The following is a 26,567-nucleotide window of genomic DNA, read 5'->3' on the forward strand; positions in this document are numbered from 1 at the left end:
CTCTGGTCTGAATTGTGGTGTGGTGGCAACGAGGTCATGAAGTGTCATCTTGGAGTCTATTGCGATGCCTAACCCAGAGTATGTTCTCCACCAGCCCCAAATTTTAGCAAACTTGCGTGGACAACCTCTGCTACGGTAGACCACCTTTTCCACTGTCATATAGATCCATGCCCCATAATAGCCACTTTTTGTGCCCCCCCAGTGTTTGGCCATGTCTCTCTTTGCCACTACCAGGCCCAGTGTGCTAAGTAGGAGTTTATGTCGAGGGATGTCTGTGTCATTTGGGATCCCCAGCAGCACAAACTTTTGCTCAAGCTGAAGGGTGACCTTTAGTATAGCTGTTAGTTCCTTAATAATAAGCTTCCAGTAGTCCTGAATTTGGGGACACTCCCATAATGTATGTATAAAGGAACTATTTACTTCCGAACAGCGCAGGCAGTTTGGCATGGGGGCCCTTCCCATAATATGTAGCCGGTGGCGATCATAGTATGCCCGGTGTAGAATTTTTTATTGGATCAGGCACAGAAGTGATTTAACGGCTACCTGACGAGGGTGCATCAGCGCTGCCTCCCAGTCTTCATCCTTAAGCTCCCCTACATCCTGTCCCCATCTTTCCCAAAGCCTTCCCAGCATGTTAGGCATGTCATTGTTTAGTGTTTTATATATGTATGAGATTGCACCGTTACCTAGGTCTTCAATCAGTAGCTGCCCTTCCAGTGGGGCATATTCTGGGATCTCAGTATCTTTGAGCCTCTCAGTTTGTCTTTCGTGGCACAGCTTCGCATATTTCAATTATTGGGGCGGGTGTAAGTTGTTTTGCTGCTGCGCCGAAGAGAAGGGCATGATGGCCCCGTTAATCGAGGATCTCTCCTACCGTAGAGATGCCTATTGTGACCCATAGTTCAAAGTCTCTCAGTTTTGACAATTCTCTCAACCATGTTCCTTTCCACAAGGGAGTCCTCCTAGTGATCTTAAGTGCCCAACTAAGGGTCTTCGTAGCTTTGGTCCAGGCCGCAAGCGCTACTTGTGTGGCTGGGGGGAGGGGGCACTAGAGCCCTGGCCATCATACATACAGGGAGTGCAGAATTATTAGGCAAATGAGTATTTTGACCACATCATCCTCTTTATGCATGTTGTCTTACTCCAAGCTGTATAGGCTCGAAAGCCTACTACCAATTAAGCATATTAGGTGATGTGCATCTCTGTAATGAGAAGGGGTGTGGTCTAATGACATCAACACCCTATATCAGGTGTGCATAATTATTAGGCAACTTCCTTTCCTTTGGCAAAATGGGTCAAAAGAAGGACTTGACAGGCTCAGAAAAGTAAAAAATAGTGAGATATCTTGCAGAGGGATGCAGCACTCTTAAAATTGCAAAGCTTCTGAAGCGTCATCATCGAACAATCAAGCGTTTCATTCAAAATAGTCAACAGGGTCGCAAGAAGCGTGTGGAAAAACCAAGGCGCAAAATAACTGCCCATGAACTGAGAAAAGTCAAGCGTGCAGCTGCCACGATGCCACTTGCCACCAGTTTGGCCATATTTCAGAGCTGCAATATCACTGGAGTGCCCAAAAGCACAAGGTGTGCAATACTCAGAGACATGGCCAAGGTAAGAAAGGCTGAAAGACGACCACCACTGAACAAGACACACAAGCTGAAACGTCAAGACTGGGCCAAGAAATATCTCAAGACTGATTTTTCTAAGGTTTTATGGACTGATGAAATGAGAGTGAGTCTTGATGGGCCAGATGGATGGGCCCGTGGCTGGATTGGTAAAGGGCAGAGAGCTCCAGTCCGACTCAGACGCCAGCAAGGTGGAGGTGGAGTACTGGTTTGGGCTGGTATCATCAAAGATGAGCTTGTGGGGCCTTTTCGGGTTGAGGATGGAGTCAAGCTCAACTCCCAGTCCTACTGCCAGTTCCTGGAAGACACCTTCTTCAAGCAGTGGTACAGGAAGAAGTCTGCATCCTTCAAGAAAAACATGATTTTCATGCAGGACAATGCTCCATCACACGCGTCCAAGTACTCCACAGCGTGGCTGGCAAGAAAGGGTATAAAAGAAGGAAATCTAATGACATGGCCTCCTTGTTCACCTGATCTGAACCCCATTGAGAACCTGTGGTCCATCATCAAATGTGAGATTTACAAGGAGGGAAAACAGTACACCTCTCTGAACAGTGTCTGGGAGGCTGTGGTTGCTGCTGCACGCAATGTTGATGGTGAACAGATCAAAACACTGACAGAATCCATGGATGGCAGGCTTTTGAGTGTCCTTGCAAAGAAAGGTGGCTATATTGGTCACTGATTTGTTTTTGTTTTGTTTTTGAATGTCAGAAATGTATATTTGTGAATGTTGAGATGTTATATTGGTTTCACTGGTAATAATAAATAATTGAAATGGGTATATATTTTTTTTTTTGTTAAGTTGCCTAATAATTATGCACAGTAATAGTCACCTGCACACATAGATATCCTCCTAACATAGCTAAAACTAAAAACAAACTAAAAACTACTTCCAAAAATATTCAGCTTTGATATTAATGAGTTTTTTGGGTTCATTGAGAACATGGTTGTTGTTCAATAATAAAATTAATCCTCAAAAATACAACTTGCCTAATAATCCTGCACTCCCTGTATAGTAAGTGGGATTTTCGTCCCAGGAGTTTTCCTTTGAGGCAAAAAGTTGGGTGATCTTGTGCGGTATACATCCAGTCATTGGGGGTCAGCAGTGGGGTATGCAGTTCTCGTGTGGTTCTCGTGGGGCATACAGTATAGATTTGTCCCAGTTGATTCTGTATACCGAGCAGGTCCCGTATTCCTGTAGGGTCTGAACGAGCAGTGGGATAGTATTTGTGGGGTCTGTTATGTAGGGAAGTATGTCTGCGTAAAATAATATCTTTTCCTCCTCCACATCTATTTAGGAAATCTGAATCCATGTATTCCGGGATTTTGTCACACTGTACAGGACAATGGCTGCAGCGTGAGGGCAAACAGGAAGAGCAACAATGGGCATCTCTGCCTGGTGCCCCTACTAAGTAGAAATTCAGTCAAGGTCCGGCCATTTACCCTGACAACCGAAACAGGGTTGTGGTGTAAGAGTGCGATCCATTTTCTAAACTGCGCGCCAATCCGAACCTGCACAGCATCTCCTCCAAAAAGGGCCAGTGGACTGCATCAAACGCTCTTTCAGCGTTGATGGACAGAAAGATGTGTGGTGGGTTTCAGGTCTGCACCGTGGTAAGCCAATTGTGCTTTTGCTGGAGGTTAAGTCAAGTTGACCTATCTGGCATAAAGCCTGATTGGTTATGGTTATTCAGAGGGGAAATAACCTGCAAAAAATGCGTGGGTAGGACCGTAGTGAGAAGTTTTGTTTCTATGTTTAGCAGGGAGATCGGACGATAGGACTCGCACTTGTCTCTCTGCATCCCCTCCTTGTGTAGTGTTACTATGATTGCATTCTGGGGGGGGTTCTCCCGTCTCTTTCCATTCCTGGAACAGATCCAGTAGGTGTGGCCCTAGTAGTTTCATGTATTTCTTATGAAATTCAGGGGGAGGGTGTTCGGCCCCGGTGTTTTCCCAATGTGTAATTTTGCGATCGCAGCCTGTATCTCGGACAGCATTAAATCTTGTTCTCAGGATTCTCTCGACAGTTCTCCTAGGCAGGGGTAAGGTATTGTCTGCAGATATCGTGCAATCACGTCAGGTCCATTTAATGGATGAGCCTTATAGAACTGTTCATAGTAGCGAAAAAAGTCTGCTGTAATTTGAGCATCACGGTCATAGGTTACCCGTGTGTCAGTCCGGATCACCTGTACCCATCTAGTTTCTTGCTCTCTCCTACTGAGCCAGGCCAGCAATCTACCGTCCTAGTCCCCTCATTCATAAAACTGGGGTAATGACGCCAGCATGAGGGTTTGGGTTCCTTGTCCTTAGACATGATTTGGTGTCTGTTCTTTATTGCAGCGTAGGGTGCTCCCTGGGCAGCACCCTCATGAGTGGTCTGCCGCATCGATAGCTAGCGGCCTGTGTGTCCAGCAGTCCATGGTTCAAATCCTGTAGGGTGTTGCCCCATGTACCACTCCATCATAAATAGGGTCTCAGTCTGTCAGCTCTAGGTCCAGTACCGTGTGCAGTTCCAAGACAGAGTCCTTAGAGTCTCTCCCCATGACAACCTCGGGTGGGGTGAAAAGGTGGGAGTGGGTGGGGCCGAAGGAGTTCCCCTCGTGAAGTTTCTCCAAAGTCAGGGTGAGGGGGGCCCGTAATCGGCACGTTGTGGTGGTGTAGCTTGTCAAGAAGGGGGGGGGGGTGTTTTCTCAAAGGTAGAGCCGATTAGGGCTTCAGATCAGCCAGAATATAGAGGGCTCAGTCAGGCGGCGTTACTTTCAGGGACGCTCGCTGATGACCCCCCTCAAATGGGTGCCGTCAATGTTTGGGGAATCTAGTGGAGGGGGGGCTTACCCTCTCTCGGTGTTGAGAATGGTGGGAAGCGGCGGTGCGACTCTGAGGCCGTAAGACAGTTAATGCACTACTCCCCCCAGCCGAGTTAGCGGTCTCACAGATAACCCATAGTCTCCATAGGGGGTGGGGTTCAGCATTGCAAACATTCTCCCACTTGTGGGTTTTCCAACACCCGATCATTTAGCAGCACACCACACGTGTTGAGCCCCAGTCGTAGCAGCCCCGGGCCCGCAGCCCCCGGTGACTTAGCCACCAAGCAAACAGGTCTGTGCAGGAGTCTGGGAGGCCAAAGGAGTAAGCATCAGCAGGGCCCGGGGACCATAGGCACCGTTTCTGCCTCCATGGGCTCGGGCCCCTGGTCGGACCCATCTCAGTTGTGTTGTCAGCTCCTTGTCCTCCAGGACAGTCCGTGGGCTAGTCGCTGCTTTCCCCCTCCGACAGGGCAGGCAGATGTGTTCTGATCCTTTCTGGTCTTTAGTACTGTGGGAGCAGGCGTATCACCACCCACAGATCTCCTCGTATGTCCGTGAGCTCAGACGTCACTATTTTCCTCCCACATCTCGTGTAGGCCTCTGACTTCGGTGGTCACTTTTTCTCTGTTGCTGGACCTCGTTTTGACCTCCCGAACATTTGCTGTGTTAGGGCAGCAGCTGGGAGGGTGTCAATTATGAGCGGATGGCAGGATATCAGCAGGACTAAGAACAGGCTGCAGGAGCATCCCGCAAACACATCTAGGCAGCCATCTTGCTGGCCATGCCCGACTTTCAATGCAGTCTTGAACTCCTGGTTTCAAAGGGCTACCTAATTGCTTTGCTTGAGGTTAGGGAGTTTCTTTGGGTAAGACCTTGACAGTGGAATTTGTGGATCACATGCTGTTTTAGAAGAATATTTTTCTTGATTGATCTTAACTAGTAACATACATGGGTTAAAAGTGGAATTTTGGGTAGAACTTACTTGTGGAAAACAAACATACTTCACACTTGCAAAACATCTTCAAGCAAATTATGTTAATTTAAAACTTGTTGGTACACACTAAAAACATATTTTTGTAAGGATTGAAGATAAAGTACAGAACTGTCAAAAAGGTACATGAGTAATTGCAACCAATCACGAGATACAAAGCTGTGGATTGCAAGACTCATTAGACTGAGTTATAAGCAAAGGATAGTTTACTGTGCATTATTATGGAGGCGGTCCATCAAGTCTTACATGTCCTACTGTGTTTTCTAAGACAAGCCGTAGTGCAATTTGTTGCAGCTGTTGTCTAGAACTCTGGGTCAATATAAGCAAATTCCTCATACCGGAATTCTCTATACTTTTGGTGCAAATTCCCTGACTTCCGAGCCTGTATTTTTAAATACAAAATTCAACACGAGGTACTCTTTTACTGGCGCTCCTACTGCCCTTGGAAAATTCTACAAAAATAACACAAGATCATTACCTTTTATTTATGTGTCATTGCAGGAAACCTGCCTTTTCGGCATAGTCACCCCGAATTTTTCACCTTTGCTGAGCCCTATTTTGATTGCTTGCTTTAGAACTTGTGCACTTTACCCATGCTAACAAGTAGTAAAGTGCCTGTGCTCCCATTTTAAACTGGGTTGAATTGGCCTTTTCCTAATTACTACATTTGACTTTCCTGTAAGTCTCTAATAAATGGTGTGCAAAGTGTACCTAGGGCCTCTAATGGGAAGTGCCACTAGTGGACTGCAGTACATGTTGTGCCATCCACTACAGTGTCAGGGCTAACATGGATTTAGACCTACCCTGTGTAGTCTAACCGCTGGAGACCTTTTGACAGCTAAAAACCTCTTAAGTATTAGTAAATTACCCCATGAAAGCCGTGTAGCCTACAAGGTAGGATGCATGGTATTTAAAAGTGGAACATGGAGAAATTATATTACCATGCCCCTACAGGGACAAGCCCTAAAAGCTATTTTTGCTGTGACAGACCTAGCTGAATTATGTAGAAAAACTGATACAGATGCAAATACTAATAATGTATCTCGAAAATGGGACCAGCTAGAAATACAAATAATAGTTATTAAAAACTCCAATTCAGTGGGAAAGTTAGATGTTTAATAAATACTAAGGGAAAGTAAGTTTTACCTGCCTAAACTGTCACTTTTTCATATTGTTTGCTCCTGGAAAATGCCTCCCTGGAGCAAACAGACTGACTGGGCAAAGATGACTCCTCTGCTCCCTAGAGAATATACAAGGTGGGGGATGTAGGCCTCCTTTTTATACTAAAGTGTAAAATTTTGTATGACAAGGATGTTGAACCATAGGTATGTTGAGAGGGAGAGAACAAGAGGCCAGGACAATTCTCATGGATCCTCTCTCATTGCAGAAGGTTCCTGCTTTTTCTACTACCATACATCAGCCCCTGGGTTTCTTGTGGGTGTAGCTGGCTTCTAACTGAATCTTAGTGTTGCATGTTTGAGGATACTAGGATGCCATAGTACACTACTCCCCACACACCCTCAGCCATCAGAGCCTACGTTTTGTCTGGCAGACGACTCCACGAACTCGGATTTGCCCTGGCACATTGCATTTTGGGCTTGTTTGCAGTAAGGCAAACAGGAACTACTGAAAAAGTGGATAGGGTTGCCCCGTGACCTTTTAACCCATTGGTTTGGGCATGCCCAGGAGACTTTCCCGCCCTCTAGCTAGTACCATGCTTAAATGTGGCACCTTCAAGCACCCAAAAAAAAAAAAATGTCTGGGCCTACATGTTAAAGGCTGTTTCCCCCTCAGGCAGGGTCCATCTCTGCCCCCTTCTTAAACACTCTCCTGCTTTCACCTTAGTGCCTTTAAATGTTTTGGGCCACTGCCGTTGTTTATGCCCTTCAGTATGTGTGCCAGGCACATTCACCTCTTTAACAGTTAACCACCTTCCCTTACCTTCCCATGTCCACACTCTATACTTTACGTTTTCCCTAAGACGGCACATGCACTATTGCTTGTAAGAGATTTTGTTCACTTGCAGGGTACTAAGAAACCTCATTGCTCACCATTGGTTGGCTTCATCGTCACTCTCGTTTTCTTGCTTCTCTTTGGTCAATGAGTGCTGGCTTCACTGGAGCATTGGCCCAAGTACTGCTTCCCTTCCCCAGTGTACTTCCACTGCTTACTGCTTTCAGAGGTACTTTTTTTCCTTTTACTTGTACCCCTTCCTCTCTCCCCGCTCCAGCATTTTTGCTTGCCTTGCCCCTTATCCTTCTCCTGTACTGTTGCTTGACTGGTCCACCCCATCCTCAGTTGTTTCTTGCCCTATCCACCCCAGTCCCTTCCACTTCATTGGAGTGTCCCCTACTGCCCAGTCACAAAATAAAAGCACCCATAAGCATTGTCAGTGGGTTTGGAGGTATTACAGAGATGCGTACCGCGATGCACTACCTGCTCTACATTGTCCTTCTGATGCAGTATTGATGCGGGGCCAATACAGCTAGCTTCAGCTTGGACGGAACATAATGAGACTTTTTCTTTATGAAGTCTGAGAATAATCCCATGCTAAGAAAATGGATCACTGCCCCTGGGATCGGCACTTGGCACATCTTTTCGCTTTTATTGTAACTTTCAGCCAAGCTGCGCAGCAGGTCTGCTGTTGAACAACATGATTAGGAGAAACTGACAAAGCCAATAGCTCTCCCATAGGTAAGACTTATTGACTTTACCAGTGTGCCAAGGCAGCTCAGAGAAGAAGTAAATTCACGGGCCACGAGCAATGTGCTAAATGTTTGAACAACATAGGAAGCAGCAGATATATATTTCAGCTCACACCAGCTCCTCCTGTGGAGATGGGCAACCAAGAGGTGCTCTGGCCAAGCGATACTTAAAGATAACGGGGTAAAGGCTCAAATGAACGTTTTCACTAACGGAGTAAAGCAATTTTCTACCTAGGCAGAGTGTTCACTTAGAGGAAAAAATATGTACTGAAGTAACTTTGCTGCAGAAGAAGAAACTTTAACGAAAAACTTCTCTTTTGAGAAATATACTACTTTGTTAATGAATTTGAAAGTACGTTTTACCGCTTTTCAGTGCAACAAAGACATTATTTCAGCAGGGCAAACAAGGGCAATATAGACAGCCAGAACATCAATAGTTACAACTGATCTGTTTCTGTACGTTGGCTTCTGGGTAAATTCTCCTAGCTCATTACATGAATTGGGTTGAGAAATATTTAGATGCTGGTGTTAGATCGCTTGCATGGTTCCATACTGGTCATGTGAAGAATTGTAGATCTTTTGATGGTCATGTGAAGAATTGTAGATCTTTTGATGCAGTGACACATGTATTGTCTGCTGCGAAAGTGTTACTCCTGCCTCTGGTTGGGTGAAGGAGATTTACATACAGGGAAGGTTTGGCCCAGGGCAGACGGCAAGGATAAGACTTGCAGCGCCAACATTGTCGACTTGATACTTACAATTATAGCCTCTCAATCGCCCCACACGTCTTCCTTAAACAAATGGGGAATTCACATTTTTCTTCTGCAGTAAACTGAACAAAATTCATCACTTCCAGATCGGGAAATGTTAGCAACTTAAGATGGCCAAATCGTTAGGCAGAGTGGCTGATCGTGATGCGCCTCAATGAGAGACTTGCTGTTTCACATTAGAGGTACAGTGCAAAACTATTTGTGCAACGTTGTCTGGATAAGCTTGTCATCGGGGTGAAAAAAAATCCGCTAGCACATTTGTACTTTTGATGATCAACACGGTCACAAACTGCATGCATCAGCCACTTTCGAAGGCAAAAAGGTGAGTAATTCTCTTACTCTGTAGCCTCTAAGTCGAAAGTGAAAACGTGGAACCTTTATTCAAAAACTAACTCAGTTTCCCTTTAATCACACTTCCTGATTGAGAAATTGAGGGTTCCTCAGGCCCTTGTGCCCTTATATTACCATGATAGAAGCAGTGCATCACGAAAGGGAGAGGGCATTGCAGATTGTAAGGGACATAGGGGATGCAATATGTTTTCATGTGCGCTTCACATACGCCAAAAGCACGAGGAAAATATAGGTCTTGATAACAGCCCAAGTGAGAGACTGAGAAAAATAATTTATAGTGCTGTTCCCTCGTAATGTGAAGAGAATTTGATAAAAACACTGCTTTTTGTATAAGTGAAGCAGTTCCTAGAAAGAAATTGAACCAGAGTCAAAGGGCAATGTGAAAGGAAGTTCTGACAGTGGCGGCTGATGACTTTTCAAAGTAGTGGGGCATAAAAACTTAAGGGGCAAGGTTGATTTAGGAATGGAAACCATCTGATTTAAGGGAGGCTCGGAGGAGGTTCTCATGTGGAGAACAATTTGAAAGAAAGATGGGCAAATGTTGCATTTTAAAAGCTTATTTCGTTACAGAATTTGTTGAAAAGCAATAAGAATCTAAATCACATGTAGAAGAGCACATGACAACTGACTTGCCACTTAGTTCATTAATATTCACAGAGCCATCACGCTGCAATCGCCTGCTGCAGGCGGGATGTTTAAATCTTAAGCTTGAGTTGGAGTTGACCTCCCAAGGTGTGTGGCAGTTGTTTCGGCGGTGAACAAAAAGGCAGCGATGAAGGGCTGTGGGGGATGATTCCTGAGCAGCAGATGTAGTGTAACCTGCTATGAACACCTCAACAAAGCTATGCCTACAGTACCTTACAGCTATGTGGGATTTAAAGCAGGCCACTCCATCAGTGGATACAGCAGTAGTCAGCATGTCCTTAAGTGTGCGTTGGGCCCACGCTGACCACTTACTATGGTAACACGGCTCCCTCCCATCGCCGACATGCCGTGAATGCTGAGCTCTAGCTCCGACTGATTTCCGGGAGAAACTCATCATCCACGGGAGCAGCACTATCTTGTCAGCACCAGGCCAGCAGCATTAGCTGCAGGGCACTTTAACAGCACCCCAAGAAATCTGATCACAATCACTGGATGAGCTCCTCCTTCCCCAGGACCTGAGGAGTGTTTATGGGGCCCGAGCTCCTACAGCGGCCTGCGTCTTACTCAGTGTGTGGGACTGAGTTCCGAGAAGCAAAGGGCGGTGCACCTTATTGCAAGGGTCACCCTTCTGTGGGTCCTGTTGCTCTAGCGCAGGGCTCCTCACTCCTCGCTGGACTCTCCTGCACTCCCCACTAGGCGCTTTCACTCCTCCCTGCTTGGCCTCTGGTCTCCACATCTTTAGTGCTCTCCTCTAGCACCCCATTGTCTCTCTCCATAGCCGTCCTTACTCTCCTCCTGACCCTGCTGCATTCATCCTTCAGGCATCTTCTCACGTGGTTCTGTTACACCGCTTCCTAGGCCCTTCGCTTGTACCTGGCTCCTGCTGTACCTCCTCCCGGCCTCAGGGCACGTTCCACAGGGACCTTCACTTTCCTCATCACCCTGCTGCCCTCTCTCCTGGTGCCGTCCTTCTCCCCCATGGCCTTGGTGCACTATCCCCGGGGCGCACGGCACGCAGCACAGCATTGTTACCTAAGCTCGCCGGGATAAACGGGCCGCTCTGCTTTGCACGGTTTCCCCAGAAATTAGGTTCAGGTTTTCAGCTCTGCAGCCAGAAGTGGTTTGGCACAAAAAAAACCTCAGACATGTATGCATGCCAACATTTCAGAAGAGGAAAGCTTGGAGATTTGAAAAACAAATCGGGAGAATGTATTTCTCCAATTGGCTATTCTATATTGTGTTTCTTTCGAGCCAGCACTGTAGCTAAGAGCCCAGGCCAGGGCTCAAGGCGAGGATTGTTGCTACGTAAGTAGAAAAGACCTGGAGGTTTCTGGCCTTTTCGGATCATTTGTATGTCTGTAGAAGTTGGAGTGCGTGTTGCAGCTAGTTTGCGTTGTAAGGACAGAGAAAAACGTAAAAAGGGAGACAGTGTGTGTTTTGGGCTAAATAAATAGCCATTCACCAGGGCCTGGAAACACATTCTTGTTTCGAGAGGACACAAAAAACACCCAGGCTTTCTTCAACCTCTCGTGGAGGAAGTGAAGCAGGGGACTCCGCAAGTAACACAGACATGACCAATCCGTGTGGTGCTCTCATGCTCTTTTCAGCAGTAAACAGAATGAGAGCAGTGCAAGGATTGGTGTGAACAGGTGAGGCCAGGGTTCCAAAAGAGACTGGGAGAGCTGTGCTGTGTTTCCCCTGGCTCCTTAATGTGGGTTCAAGAAGCCTAAAGTGTACATGTCAGATTGGGCACAGTAGGACACCTGCGCTTATTAGCTGCTGACTGCCAATCAGCAGCAATGTGTGTGGGGGGCTTGCCACAGGGTTGGGGAGCAACGCCCCAACGCCCCAATGGAGAAACCGCCCCAGAGTTCTTGGTGCCAACAGCGGAAATAGAACCCAATCTCGTGGACCACCACACTCTTTTCCAGGTTCAGTGGACACTCTGGCACCCAACCCCACTTTCATTACATTGAGTTCTGCATTAAATTGTTGAATGAGGCGTATCATGCCGCTGCTGCTCTCATAGTTTCTGTCAAAAGTGGGGGAAAAAAAGGATGCCAAATGTTATAAGCACGTTTATTAACATCAACAGAAACATCATGTAAACACAACAGTTTCTCCCACGACTCTTCACTTCACGTCATGATTAAGCACTACCTGCAGTCTGCCCAACATGACTTGAGCACACCACCGAGCCTCATACAGGACATCAAGCGATTTAGTGCTGTGTAGTTTCCTCACGTTTTAGGGTGCTTAATGAAAGCCTTAAATTAGCATATGTCTGTTTTTAGCACAAATCCACATTTTGGTAACCAGTTTGTCTCTGCTCTCCTCCTCCCTTGTGAAAGCTTGACAAGAAGACTGGCATGGATGGTCTCTACTTTTGTTCATTCGAATTCTAATTTTTCAACTTCAGCTTTTGCCCCTCACTTCCTTCGACCCCGTTTACTACCAATGACAACAGTTTAAGATACAATTTGTGCCTTGTACTTGAGCTGGACTTCGGAAAAGGTCTATAACTTGGTCCCAGTTAGAGCAGAAGTTGTCCTCCTCTTGAACTGTGTCCATTGCCTGCTCAAGATTGACTACCAGAGGCTGCCTAACTCCCCACAGGAATGGACTTGGACTAATTTTATTTTGGCAAATTTTTCGGTTAACATGGATCCCAGTTCACTTTTGGATTTGAGGTCCCTGAGAGCTTACAATGTGTGTGTTTTCAGACATTTTTGGGAGATTCACAGCTGTGAGCTCAATTCCTTTGAGTGTTCTCCCTTTTGCACTCCTGGCCTCCGAAAAACTAAGACAGTGGGCAGGCATGGCGTGCCGTACCAATGTACATTTCCTTCTGGCACTTTTTATTCCATTTACTGTAGAAATTAAACAAAGACGTAGTAAGAGATCCACTGCTTCCAGAAGATGAACAAACACTCACAAACCCCCTTCCGTAGCATTGTCGGTAGAGATCTATGTAATCTGAACTGTAGTAAACTAGTGAGAAAAGCAGTATAAAACTGTTGGGCCATATGTCAGCCTCAACAGTTACTAGGCGTATGTGCTGTTCCTTAATGTAACTACCATTCGTTTCCTGCATGCGATTTAAGACTAATCTTTGTGAATCAGACGCCACTCAGCCCATACTCTGTCTCCCCAAACTAGCTATGCCTTCTACCACTATTCCTAAATTCTTCTCTTCACCAGAATCCCGCTGAACTGTTTTTGCTCCTGCAGGGTAGTTTGTGGTGCTGTTAAGAAGCAACCTGTTGTTGGCAATGGAGAATGTTTTAGGACCTAGAATAATGTCGGTGGCGCTGCCATCCCGACCATGTCTCCCTTCACCACTCGGGAATGAAGGGACCCTCCTGGAACCCTCACTTTTCTGCTGTATTGCATGGAGTGTACTATATAAATGACATTTATTCGTCAAGGGTGTCCGTTAGCCTTCATCCTTACACCTGTGAGGCAGGTAACCGGTGAATACAAAGCAGGGAATTCTCTGGTACAACACAAGTTGTGCAGAATTTACTGCATGTATATCTTTTCCAGGTTCCAGATGTAGTTTTGTCTTTGTTGTAAAACTATGATGAACATATCTCATTGTGGACTAATTTCAGGGCCCAAACTTGTTTAGTGTCACTTACTTTTCACGATCTGGAGCCAGGCAGATGGTTTCTACATTTAAATCTATTTGAAGCAGGGGATTTTATAGTCCTTGCAATCACTGCGTTAAACCCAAGCCTCAATCAAAGAGTAATGTATTTCTTGCTCAAAATCAGTCCTGGTTTCCTGGCATTCTATCCAATGAAAAAGCCACTTGATTGCCTAGTGATGGATACTGGAATCGACGTTCTTCTTCCTGAAGTGTATCTAAAGTCCAGCTGCCTCAGATAAATGAGCATCATTTATTTTTCGAGCTTCCTCTCTCCCTTTCACAAGACCTTCTGAAACTCAGTTTCTTTTCCTTCTTCATCAAAACTGCGCCCTCTTGAAACATTGAGTTTAAGATTTTAGGCTGGTTCTGACCAAGGTGCAGCAAAAAACGAAGTACATATTAGGATTTATTTTTTTAACTTCCCTAGTATAACGTTTATCAGTCGCAAATAAACAAAAGAAAGAGTCAAGCGACATTGTATTGTGTACTATTGCCATCATACTATTAGTTCATTTATATTTGAACTACCAATATAGTCATTTAGAGGTTGGTGGATGTGGGCTCCTCACCAGAAAACTGCAGTTTCCTCATCGTTCAATATTGTGGTTCACCTGCCCCAATTGGAGGTGCACCTCAGCCATCTATGCCAGGGGAAACCTTTGGCCCCATGGCTAACTCCCTGTTTAGGGAGAGGCAACAGTCAATGAAAATTCCTGCCTGGACCTGCCATGCAAAGCCCCGGTGGGAAAACAAGCAATGGGGCTTCTCAGACACAAACTGACACTTTGTGAGTTTATTTGAGGAAAACCAAAACATAATGCCGAGCAGGCAAAACAAATAAGGCTGTTTGTCCTCATCTCTCATATAACACTTCCCGTTTCTCTGATTGGTATTCACATATATGTGGCATCAATTGCCATTTTTATGGCAATGTAGCATATTGTTGGTCTGCCTTTCCGGTTCTGGGAAGGCCATCATTCAGAATCAAACTTTGATGGGGTCTGTTGTTTTGTTTGTGTTTGGTTGTGTTAGTTTAGATGGGAGTTTGCCAGTGTGTATATTCGAAATGGTTTGTGAGTTAGTGTGATCAACGTAGATCTTTTTGGGGTTAGGATTGATGTGTTGTAGCACTTTGCTTTTTTCTGTTAATCGAGGGAAATTAATTGTCTTCTGCTCAACCAGGATATAGCTAATTGTAGGTTTGGATTTTTATAGAGCAGTTGACACACAGGCCGATAGCTTACAATACACACAGACTATGCCTTAGTCCACCCCTTTTAACCATTGGCTTTCTTCAACCAGCCTCTGACAGCCATTGGCTTTAAGCTTTATCACAAACTGGCTCAAACAGTCAAGTATTCGTTTCTCATCTAATACTGTTGTCTGTTCGGGTGTATCCTTCTGCCTCCACTCGAGTGTTTGCATTGAACTGGATGACGGACTGCTTTACAGTTCTAACCCTCTCTATCCACCCCTGCAGGCCTCCCTCCTGCGTGACTTGCCATGTTCCTCTCCTTTTCTTCCTTTCTATTTCCTTGTACCCCTTCCTTCTTCCTCTGTGTGCTCCTTATTTGCCTCTCTGATCTACCTCCAGCCCCTCCCCTCTATCCCTCTGCCCTCCTCGCCCCCCCATCGACTGCTCGTTTGTATCTCTCTCCTCTCCCTCTGTCTGGGGACTCCTGGATTTCCCTGCCCTCCACCCTGTTGGGTCTCCTTCCTTCCCCTCCCTCTATATGCTCCTTTTTCACTCTGCCCTCCACCCTTTGGCATCTCCCTCCAGCCACTCCTCCCACTGCTCGCTTCTTGTGCCCCACACCTGCCCTTTCCCGCCACGCATCTTCGTATAAACGCCAACAAAACTGGTTATTTGCATTTCATGGGAGCGAATTGCAGGCCATGCTGAAGGCTTCCCATGCGTTCAATATCATACTTTTCTGTTTCTTTGTTAAAAGAAGTTCCAGAGGAACAAGGGAATGTTTGTTATATTCTTTACTTTCTTTCTCTGCCATCGGAACTGAAGTCGCACTATAATGGAAGCTACACTATCATCTAACCTTTATTTGAAATAGGCAGAAACAGGACTATTTCGAAGGGAAGGGAGAATTTAATGCAGTCCACATTTCGTTTTTCAACTTGGCTTTAATGTGTGTTAGTACATTAAACCCAGACCTGCTGGCTTTGGCACTGCTTGTTATATTAGTTTCGCGAGCCAGGTCAATGTCCTGTGATTAATTATTGCGCATATGTGGGTGTGTAATGTTTATGATAATATGAGCTGAATGTTTACAGGGTGTTTGTGTGATGTCATGAAAGTGCATTGATTTGGCCATGCTTTGCCATCTGTAGGGTGACATGTTGTGTGCTTGATGGTGATTGGATACTGTCTTACCTGTGCAGTTTGACCATGACCGTTCATATACGAGTTTGGAATGATGGTGTGTGTTATTGTTGGCCTTAAAGTGCTGTTGGATGGTCAAAGAAAGGCCACTTATGACCGATGCTGATTTAGTGTTGGTTTTCGAATTGGACGGTGAGGGAAGTCAGATTAAAGCTGGTTATTCTCAAATCAAAGAGCTCCTTTTGTTCATTAGTGTGTTGTTGGGTGGTGCTTTCTGATTGAGTTGTCAACCTTGAAAGTCCTTCGGGAGAAAAGCACGAGTAGAGTCAGTGCAATTTTCACAGCCACAGACCTAGAAGTCCCAAGGCAGTCATATGATTAATCTTAAGGCATGAATATGAACTCGATAATAACAACAGATACATGCTAGGTTACTGCATTTTGATAGTATCCTCAGTCTGTAACATGTCACTCTAATCCTTTCCTAACCTGGGCATCCTTTTAATAAAGTTGGTGTGCGGGTATTAGAGAAGGAGCGAGAGAGAGAGATGGAGCCAGTGTGTGTGTGAGCGGATTAAAATGAAAGGTTGCCTGTTAGAAGAACACATGACCGGTATATAAACATAAAAATGGTGTGTATTCTGCCATTGATATGGCCAATCGGTGCCAATTAACATTTAGATTACAGGAATTCCATTACAGATTGGAGGCTGGCTGTGTTGTGGGCTTCTATAATTATCTGGTAGCGTGAGTATATTTGATATTTTTCTGTTGATAAAGGTATTTGTTTGTTTGATGTGGTCTTGTTTTGAAGCTTAAATGTGGTTTGACTTGCATGTTGGCCAGCAGGTGTGTATTGATGTAAAGTATCTGGAAATAGTGGAAAATTCAGCGGAGTCCTGATATGTGGATTGTCATTGGTAGGTGGTCTGAGATCTGTTTAGATATATAGGATTGTATGATGGTGAGTGTTGATAGTATGGTTGAATGATGTTTGTGCACATTGATAGCCACCTAAATGGTCTGTCTCTGCAGTTTTGTGCGTGTTTATTGATGAGTTCTACTGTGTAGTACACTTGTTTGTAAGTTCTTGTCTGTTTCTTATTGGAAAGTACTTTGGAAGGTGTTGACAGGGGGCTAGATGGAATGTCTGTGTTGCTTGTTCCGAGTTCTGCATAATTTGTTCTGTCAGAGGTCATTTTAGTGTTGAGTGCTGTGGCATAAAGGCAGGCTTTTACGGCATTACTGAGCTGTGATGGACATGTGGGTTATGTTCTGTTGTTGTTGCACTCTTGAGCTAACATGTGACACTTAGTCCATTGATCAGTGTCCTGGTACTCTCTCCTCCCCAAGTAATCTTTCTCTACTTTCTTATCTCCTCGGACTTTGGTTCTCTTCTGCCTGCTTCCCTCTTCCCCTTTCCTCTAAGTCGTTCATGCATACCTCCCTGTCCCATCACCGTTGTATGTTGGTCTCTAGTTCGCTGTCCATAGTACCAATATCTCTCCTGCCTCTAGAAGCATCTCTGTTGTCCCACGTGTTATCATTTTTCTCTCTGTCTTCCTCACCATGCTTTCCCTCTTTCATAGTGTTGTTCCGCCCTCTTACATTACCTTCTTTTTCTAGCCCTCTTACAAGTGCATCGATGACTCTCTCCCTCTCTCTCTCTCTCTATATATATATATATATATATATATATATATATATATATATATATATATATATATATATATATATATAATTTATTTAACTGGTGCCTCTGCCGTTGTCCTTCCTTCATTCATTCTTTTTGTCATCATTCTCATCTACGATTTCTCTCTTTCTTCAGTCTGTCTCTTCTTAGTCTTCTTTGTCTCTGTGCTCTACTATGAATTTTCTCAACGTAGTTTCCCTTTCATGTCTCCCTCCATGATACATTAGGGTCTGCTGTCATGTTTAGTATATCATATTAGTCTGTGATGTAAACCCTGGAAGCCTTTGAAACAGTTAGCCCAGGACTGCTGAAGATGCTGTGATTTCGCTGTAATGACAGATGTTGCCCTATAGAAATTCACAAAATCTGCAACAACTGCATATTTTCTGATTCCTTCATTTTCCTTTAGTTTTTAATGGATTTATTTTGTAATAAGTATAAAATTACAAAAATCTATGAGCAAGTTTCATATGTTTCTTGTACCAGAATACATTAAAAGCATACAAGGAGATACAGTATGGGGTTAGAAGAATACAGAGGAAAACACAAGAAGTGTCGTGGAATGGTAGTAGTCAGAAGGGATTAGAAACATTGATAAAATGTTATGAGGAAGTAAAAAAATAAAATAAGCACATGAGAGAGAATAAAATAGAAGGGGTTACAGAGGTTCAGAAGGAGAAAAAAGTGGTGAATTTAATCGCCAACATCAAGGAAAGTAACAGTTTCACATCAGTTTTTTTCCACGATCGCCTGGTTTGACAAATCTGAGATCCAGTTTTCAGTAGTTGTTTTTTGTTCAGCTTTCCAGTTGTTCAAGGTATTTTTGGGCTTTGAGATCCAAAGCTTGGTATTCTAGTCTGTGTTATCAAGATGGCATAGGTTAGTGAGAATGATGGAGGGTAGCGGTGAGTAAAAGTTGCTCTTTGTGATTAGCAATAAACATGAATTAATTTCTGCCCACCAGCTGGATTTACAGGTTATTTCCCCTCATGAAAATACGAACTTGTGAGCAACAGTCTCCCATGGCATCTATTTTCCCTTTCTCAAGAAATTATTGACTTTGCTAAACATATCCCTTTAACTTCCCCAATACAAGCATTTTTTAGATTTTTTTTTGGACTTCTTTCAGTGCCTCAGTCTTTTAATAAAGTATTGCTGATCAAATATTTGTTCTACGTCATGGATTTACTAATCAATGGCTTTTTGCAAGTCCGTTCGTACCAATAGCTGTTTGCTTACATTTGGCTAGTGTATTACTTTGTTTCCTTTCTGATAGTTTTCACGGAGTTATTTGAGTTCCCTTTTTTATTACAGTGATATTTTCTTTGCAATGCTGTCATCACAGGTGCCACTGTTCAGTATCACTTCTAATTCCTAACATTTGTGTTACACATTTGTGATTACTTTTGTAAATCCCCATTTCCTTTTGATCCATTTAATTTCTTTGTCCATGTCTCTTAATCCTTCATGTAGACTTGGCATTTTTATTTTTCGAGGGATCAGTTTGTTGGACAATTTAAACTGATAACCTTTTTTTATAGATGCACAAGTCTTTTGTTCATATTTTCCCTGTTAACATTGTCACTGTTGTCAAGCCTTCAGCTAGTAGCCACGGTGATGACTCAAAAGCAGCAAGTAGGCGCCTGTTCATTGTCTGTGGGACACTCTAGTTTGGCAGGGGTCTACCCTGCCACATTGCTACGGGGCTTCCAGCAGAGGAGTCTGTTCAAGCTCGAACTGTTTCCTTCATACCGTATTTATCTTTTCTCGGTTTTCCCTTCAGTGCTGTGAGCAAGTGTTTATTTTCACCACCAAACTGAGGTTGGTTGTTTTCCACTGTTAGGTAGACTTGGGGACAGCTGCAACAATAGTTGCTCAAATTGTCTTTTAATATCATTTCTGGTTCTAGTGAGATGTCTGGGATTGCCTTAAGTATAATATTAGGAACAGTGGTCCCTATGGGAAACAATAAAAACCCTGTTTTCGCTGAACAGATTGCTGTGACGAGAAGCCGTTTGGAATACCCAATTGTGGATGTTGGCCATGCACAGACTTTAAGTCCCGAGCCTTCTCCTCTGACGACTGACCTAATTTGGGAAACTCTGCATTCTTTATGATGGAGACTATTCCGTTGACACATGCCTCTTCATAACTGACAGTCTAGTCTGGGACACGCCGCTCTCCCTGTTGTTCAGCTCTCCACACGGTTTTCCCTACGGTGAAGGGAGAATTGCTCTGCCTCGAGCTGCTGCTATCCTCAGTCCTGGTGATGATCCTTTCAATTTGATGGGATTGAAACGTCGTCAACATCTGACATTAGACCCATGTTGATTTTCTCACAGCTATGTATATGTGCAGTGCCAATAAGTGATGGTACATAAATTATAAGGCACCAACGTATAACTGTTTGAGCACCAAGTACCTCTGCATCTTACTGGAATTCATATTTTGATGTACTTATTCATTTATATATATATATTTATATTTTTGAACAATATAAAGAGTTTGTGAAAAAGGAAAGAATTCTCTTCTTTTTTTTGTTTTTTTTGTTTACCCATAGAGACCTCTGTTTTGAATGATATGCTATATGCCAAGTCCCTACGGTATCTTGGATTTTCCCTTGTCTTGTATAATTCACTGAGATTGCCTTAAGAGCTTGATTCCTATAGCTATTTGTATGCTTAAAGTATCATTTTTCCAGAAAGTGGTTTTATATTTTTTAAAAGATGTATTTATTTGAAGAGTTTAATACAAGTAAATTCCCATCAGTTGGGTGTAGGTGTTCTATCACGGAATTGCTCTGAAAGGCTGTGCATATCCCTGAAGGTACTTGTTGTTGATTATTCACAAACGTTATCTCCGCCCACTCCAGAAATGTTTCAAAATGTGCTCTTGCTGAGACTAACCTTTTCAGGGTGGAAATAGGCATGGAAGCTGGTGTATGGGAAAGGATTTACCCGGGATGAAAAAATCTATCCCCTTGTGGAGATAAAAAATGCACGTATGTGAAGACATTTTTGCACGTGCTGGTAAAGTAACTGTGCCATTGCTCATGATGAAAGCCATTCAAATAGTCACAGCAACCACTTGTCGGTCACACACTCCTTTTAGTGACATCACCATCCTCGGATTAGTCATCTGTGAGTGATTCCAGTTTGCAGTTTTGGAATTAAACATGTAAATTACATATCGTATGAAGCTGTGTGGCATATATATACACAAGAGGCCTGGCTCTCTCAGCTCACTGGGGCTACACAAATGAGCCATTGTTATCATCTGTTCGAGAAACCTGTTTTAGAGCGAATATGCTCATAATCGATCTACTGAGTCCACTTTGTCTCTTGAAAGAATAAAGTATTAACTACACAGTGACGGGCAAAGGTATCATTGTTGTTCTGAATTCTCACTCTAAAATTTGTTTCATTGACCTCCACAAGATAACTATGAATACAATTGTCTTATCCAGGTGGCTGGTTGACACCTGTTCGGTATAAGTCAATAAGGACGCTCAATGAAGGACCACACGCCAATTATGAATAAATTTAGCTTTACTATAATTTCAGGTAAATGCAGGCATTTAGCACATTAACAATAGTGAAATAAGAATGGCAATGAAAAGCATCTATTCATATATATGTACACTACAGATAGTATCTATGTATACGAATCAGCAAAGAGTTCATTGACAGAATAAGAATAGTAAATAAAAAAAACATCTATATAAATGTTTATATATATAAGTACACTACAAAGAGCATCTATGCATACATCTGAGTAAAGAGTTAATTGACAGATATAAACTTGGAATAACTGTATACCAACATGTGATACACTATGATGTTCAGGGAGCAGAATATTAACGAGTTGAATACTTCAGATAAGCTTTGATTTACTGCACACAAAAATGCACATTTCAATTACTGTGGCAGACTCACACTACGATGTTCAGCAAGGCAGGAAAAAACTATAAACAAGCTGAATTTCTCAGATTATAAACACAGTGCAAATATAATAATCAATCATAATAATAGAGCATAGAAAAAAAAGCCTTTCATCCCTGGGTGGAACTTAACTTAGTCCACGAATGCTGGGAAGCCCTCTACCGCCCGCTTGGACCTCTCTCCCCCTCGAGCGTCACGGTCTTGGAACAGCAAAACAGGGAGGCAGCTCTGGGTCTGAAGATGACAGTTTCATAACTCCATCTGCGAGCTTCAAAATTCCCTCACCCACCTTTCAGTGTTTAAATAACCTGAAGCTTGGATTCTACCCCCTTCCAGTATTTTCTAGCTATGTTATCAGTATATGTCTCTTGCCTGCCTTGCCATTCCCTGGCCATTGTTTTCATTCCATCTTTTACTCTGGTCTCGTTCTCAAGGTTGAGACTGACTCTCCTTTACAGCCTGTTTCTCACACATGCAGCTGCGAATAAGTTTATCTACGGAATGTCAGAAGAAAACAAGCTTGAAAGCGAACATCGTGAATTTCTTCCACGTTGTTCTGGCTTCGGCAGGCATCACGCTCGTCTACACTGTTCAAGCTAATTAACCCTTTGCGTTACAATGTCTTCCGCATCTTTCCCTACTACTACACTGATCAACAATAAAGCAAGATGTCTTAACCTGTAGTTAGTTTAGGATCAATCAACATTCTTTAGATAAAGCTTAGAAATGATATAAGTCTTGCATTGTCTTACTTTCGTTTGTATCATGCTCGTTTGTAGATTTCTGTTTTATTTTCGGTATTACATAATTTTTTATTCTTTTTTTATTCCAATATTGAGATACTGAAGAGTGGAGTATGATGATAATTTAGGATGGGCCTTCCAATCAGTTAAATCCATTCAGCCTCACGCTTGCCATTAACATCAGTCCTAGGGCTTATGTGAGCTATTGCATATCAGAGCACAACAATCGCTGCCATCTTTCCTCACCCTGTATTTAGTGGTACTTTATATTCAGCTGATCTAATCACAGTTGCGGTGTGTTTCGCTCATTCACTCATTTGCTCAGTTTTACTTGCAGTCTCCATGTCAAAGTCCAGGTCCTTTCTAGAAGATCCTGATGGTTCACTTGGGTTCTATTAATCTCAGCATCCACTCTCCACTCGCAGTCTTACTACGCGGTAAGGACTTGACTTAACCGCTGCAACTCATGCCATTGTGAGCATGGGACCCCTCTCAGGAACGAGCTGACAGAGGTACCCCAGCATTTAATTTGTAAAAGAAAAAGTGCCGGCTCAAAGTTTTCCTCAGAAGTCCATGGCCGGCACTACTGTGGATTTGGGTCTAGACACCAAGGCTGCGTAGTCTTGATTCCATTTAATGCCTCTTTCATCCACTACCAGGCTCGCCCTGCCCTTTATCTCACTCTTGCAGGTTCTTGCTTTCTCCCTTTTGTCACATATTTTCTGACCTTCTGTTTGGGTGATTTTCATGGTCTTGCTCTGGGTAAAAATCTGATGAGAAACAATAAGTGCCGGTCCTCAAAAATGAGGGTCGGCGGGCCCCACCTGCATCCACCAGCTCAAAATCATCACTGTCCACACATATTACTCTGAAGGTTAAGTCCTACCCTGAGTGTCTTTTTTCAAAAGCATCCTCAGAAAAACTGGAACAACAAAACTCTTAGCCTCTAACACACGTGGGAGCAAGCTGAAACCTTACATTCTCCCACTTAACTTCTGTAGGTCACACTTAGTTTCGGGTCAGCATCAGCCTAATATTGTAGGCTGACATATGAGTTCCTCAGCCTTGGATTCCACTTGCATGTTCTCCAAGTGAGCGCATAAAATCACACGTACTTGCAAACAGAAGGAATCTAAATCCCTGGTTAAATGTCTTCTCAAACAGTACAGATCTTCAAAGTGGCGACTCCTGGTCCTTCCTGGGCCTGGGCAGCACCCTTTTTCTTCAACCGCGACTTTTGCAGCTAGCAAGGCTTGTTTGCGGTCTTTCTCCAAAGAAACAATGCTGCATCCTCCAGCACTCCGTGGGACATCTCCTGCACAAAGGAGAAGTTCCTGGCACCTTTCATTGTTGCAGAATCTTCAGCTTCTTCCATCCGGAGGCAGCCATTTTGCACCTTCTTCCGGGGTTTAATGGGCTCCTGCCCCCTGGACACTTTCGTGACTCTTGGACTTGGTCTCCTTCATTTACAGGTCCTCAGGTCCAGGAATCAGTCTTAAGTGCTTTGCAGTCTGTTGTGGTCTTTGCAGAATCTCCTATCATGACTTTAGTGTGTTTCTGGGGAAGTAGTATCACTTTACTCCTACTTTTCAGGGTCTTGGGGTGGGGTATCTTGGACACCCTTAGTGTTTTCTTACACTCCCAGCGACCCTCTACACACTACACTAGGCCAGGGGTCCCTAAGTGGTTCGCATTCCACTTTTAGTATATGGTTTGTGTTGCCTGTAGGCCTATTGCATCCTATTGTATTCAACAGTGTTTGCACTACTATTTTAACTGTTTACTTACCTGATTTTGGTTTGTGTGTATATTTTGTGTATTTTACTTACCTCCTAAGGGAGTATATCCTCTAAGATATTTTTGGCACATTGTCACTAAAATAAAGTACTTTATTTTTAGTAACTCTGAGTATTGTGTTTCTTATGATATAGTACCTATATGATATAAGGTGGTATAGTAGGAGCTTTGCATGTCTCCTAGTTCAACCTAAGCTGCTCTGCTATAGCTACCTCTATCAGCCTGAGCTGCTAGAACACTACTAATCTACTAATAAGGGATAACTGGACCTGGCACAAGGTGTAAGTACCATAAGGTACCCACTATAAGCCAGGCCAGCCTCCTACACTACGCCACTGATGAAAAGATTTATTGCATGATCCAGTTGTCATCTGTTTGTAATGTGAGCTCAGATTAAAATTAAAAAAGCAGTAACACAATACAGCTTCTCTTATGTCCGCAGATGTGCACTGGAAATTATAGCTTCGTGCCTTACATGATTACGCCGCACAACAAGGTGTACTGTTGTGACAGCAGCTTTATGAAGGGCTTGACCGAGCTAATGCAACCCAATTTTGAGTTACTTCTGGGACCGATCTGCTTACCTCTTTCAGATCGCTTCACTCAGATCATAAGGGAAGCGCAGGCTACTTCAAGGTAAGACTTCATTGGGCACTCAAGTAAAAATGTGAATTTTACTGTGTGCTTTTAGAAGCAGTCTTCGTTTAAAAAAATGTGCTTTACATACCCATATATGATCCCTTTGGTTGTTATCCTGCTTGATGAACACCTGGTGCTGGATACGGATAGTTATGAAGCATAGAGTACTTTGAAAATAATCATTTCCCGTTCCCTTTGCTGACAAACCTATTTCAGACTTTAAAAAAAATCTGATGGAATCATTGCACTTCTTTGAGCCACTTCTGTGGGCTATCTATTGATATAGTTTCTGCATATATTTAGTAGGAGCAATGCTTTTATTAGTTTTAGATGCACTATATACCCTACATTACATACCGGTAAATTTGTCGACATTGTAAGTAAAATATCGATCATGGCCATGTTGGGTATACATCAAGTGTTGCACATGAGCTTCCAGTTGCGTAATCTACATGCATATTCTAATCTATACTATATATGTTTTTTTTTACTTTGTTTATTGGCTTTTCCAAAAACATTACATCTCATGGTCAATATTCATATGGTGTAATACTAGTTTCATCCACAGAATCAGTATTATTAGCTCCCGGCTGGCTTTGCAGTGGGTCCAGGCCCATGGCATGCAATTGCAGTAATTCAGGATCAATCATATAACATGTATACGCCCGCACCTCATAACTTATAAGAAGCATATCAGAGAACAAAGATACCTCAGTGTCCCATCTTAACTAATCAGAACTCTAAACAAAACTCTAAAATAGCGCCTGTGGGTCTTATCCTTATGGGAGCTCTTATGGTATTTTGTGTTGGGGGGAGGTACCAGTATGGGAACCATCACCTAAGGCAGTGTAGTCTCTAGTATTAGAGGGTGTCCACGCAAGCTGATTGTGATGAGTATTCAAAGTCCACGCGCATGGCTCACACACCTGACTACAACGTGCAAACTGTGAGCACCACTCATTTGTCACTGCCACCTGTTGCGCAAATGTGTACCTGTAGGGTGTCTACTAGGTGTGTCCCTCTCTAGGATCTTGTCTACTCAGGGGTCAGGCCTAGGTCTCTCAAGGGTGCCCGCACCATAACTTCTGTCTCTCAGTCCTTATTCTGCTCCCATGACTCCCACATCTCCAGCACCTTAGACCACAGAGAGACAAAGGGGCGCATAAGCACCCCCCATGCTTCCTCCCTTCTCAATGAGCGTGTCTCCACCTGTGCCCACTTAGTCACGTCTCGCCACCAGTCCTTTTGTGTCGGGCCCACAGGGGATTTCCAGGCCATGGCTATCCGGTGTCTGGCTAACACCAATGCCAGGTCCAGGACTCTGTTGCCAACCTTCTTAGAGGTTGGCCTAGGGATCAATCCCAACAGGCAGAGAGCGGCCAGTCGTCAACTGTCGATTCAAAGCGTCCCCCAGTAATTCTAAACTATACTATATAACTGTAAGTATAACTTTATTACCTAGGTCAACATACAGGTGGGATGGGCATCGTTGTGTTATCACAACATAAATGGATGGAAAAATCAGTACTATATGCAGCACATTCATGAACCATGTGAACGTCCCTATATGATGTTTTATTGGAAAATGTTTTTAAGAAATTTCAAGGAAAGCAAATTTCATGGGGAAAGTTCGGATTAGGAGGCACACGGGGCAGCATTTCAAGAAGATTCATACTTGCATTTAGAAACTAGAACCCTACAGTAAGAATGCACAATAGTATTTGAAAGTTGACTCTTCCTTGTAATGTGTTCGTTTCCTGTATACTCTATTTTTCCCCATGAATAATAGCGTTTCTTTGGGTGTTGCTTTTTCGTTTTCTTTACTGTTAAGTCCAGATATTCCCTAGGAAGTGTCATGTTCTACTTGGCA

The 26,567-nt window shown here is 43.6% G+C and overlaps 1 protein-coding gene across 2 annotated transcripts in view; it reads left to right on the plus strand.

Moving 5' to 3' along the window:
* MAP3K5 (mitogen-activated protein kinase kinase kinase 5) overlaps window positions 1-26,567 on the plus strand; it is a 759,411-nt gene that overhangs the window by 232,120 nt on the left and 500,724 nt on the right. For both annotated transcript variants that reach the window (XM_069234653.1, XM_069234652.1), the window contains exon 4: window positions 24,501-24,694. In XM_069234653.1, coding sequence (XP_069090754.1) covers window positions 24,501-24,694 — 194 coding nt within the window. The remainder of the gene's footprint in view (window positions 1-24,500; window positions 24,695-26,567) is intronic.

This window comes from Pleurodeles waltl, chromosome 5, assembly GCF_031143425.1.
Source record: "Pleurodeles waltl isolate 20211129_DDA chromosome 5, aPleWal1.hap1.20221129, whole genome shotgun sequence".
Lineage (NCBI taxonomy): Eukaryota > Metazoa > Chordata > Amphibia > Caudata > Salamandridae > Pleurodeles > Pleurodeles waltl.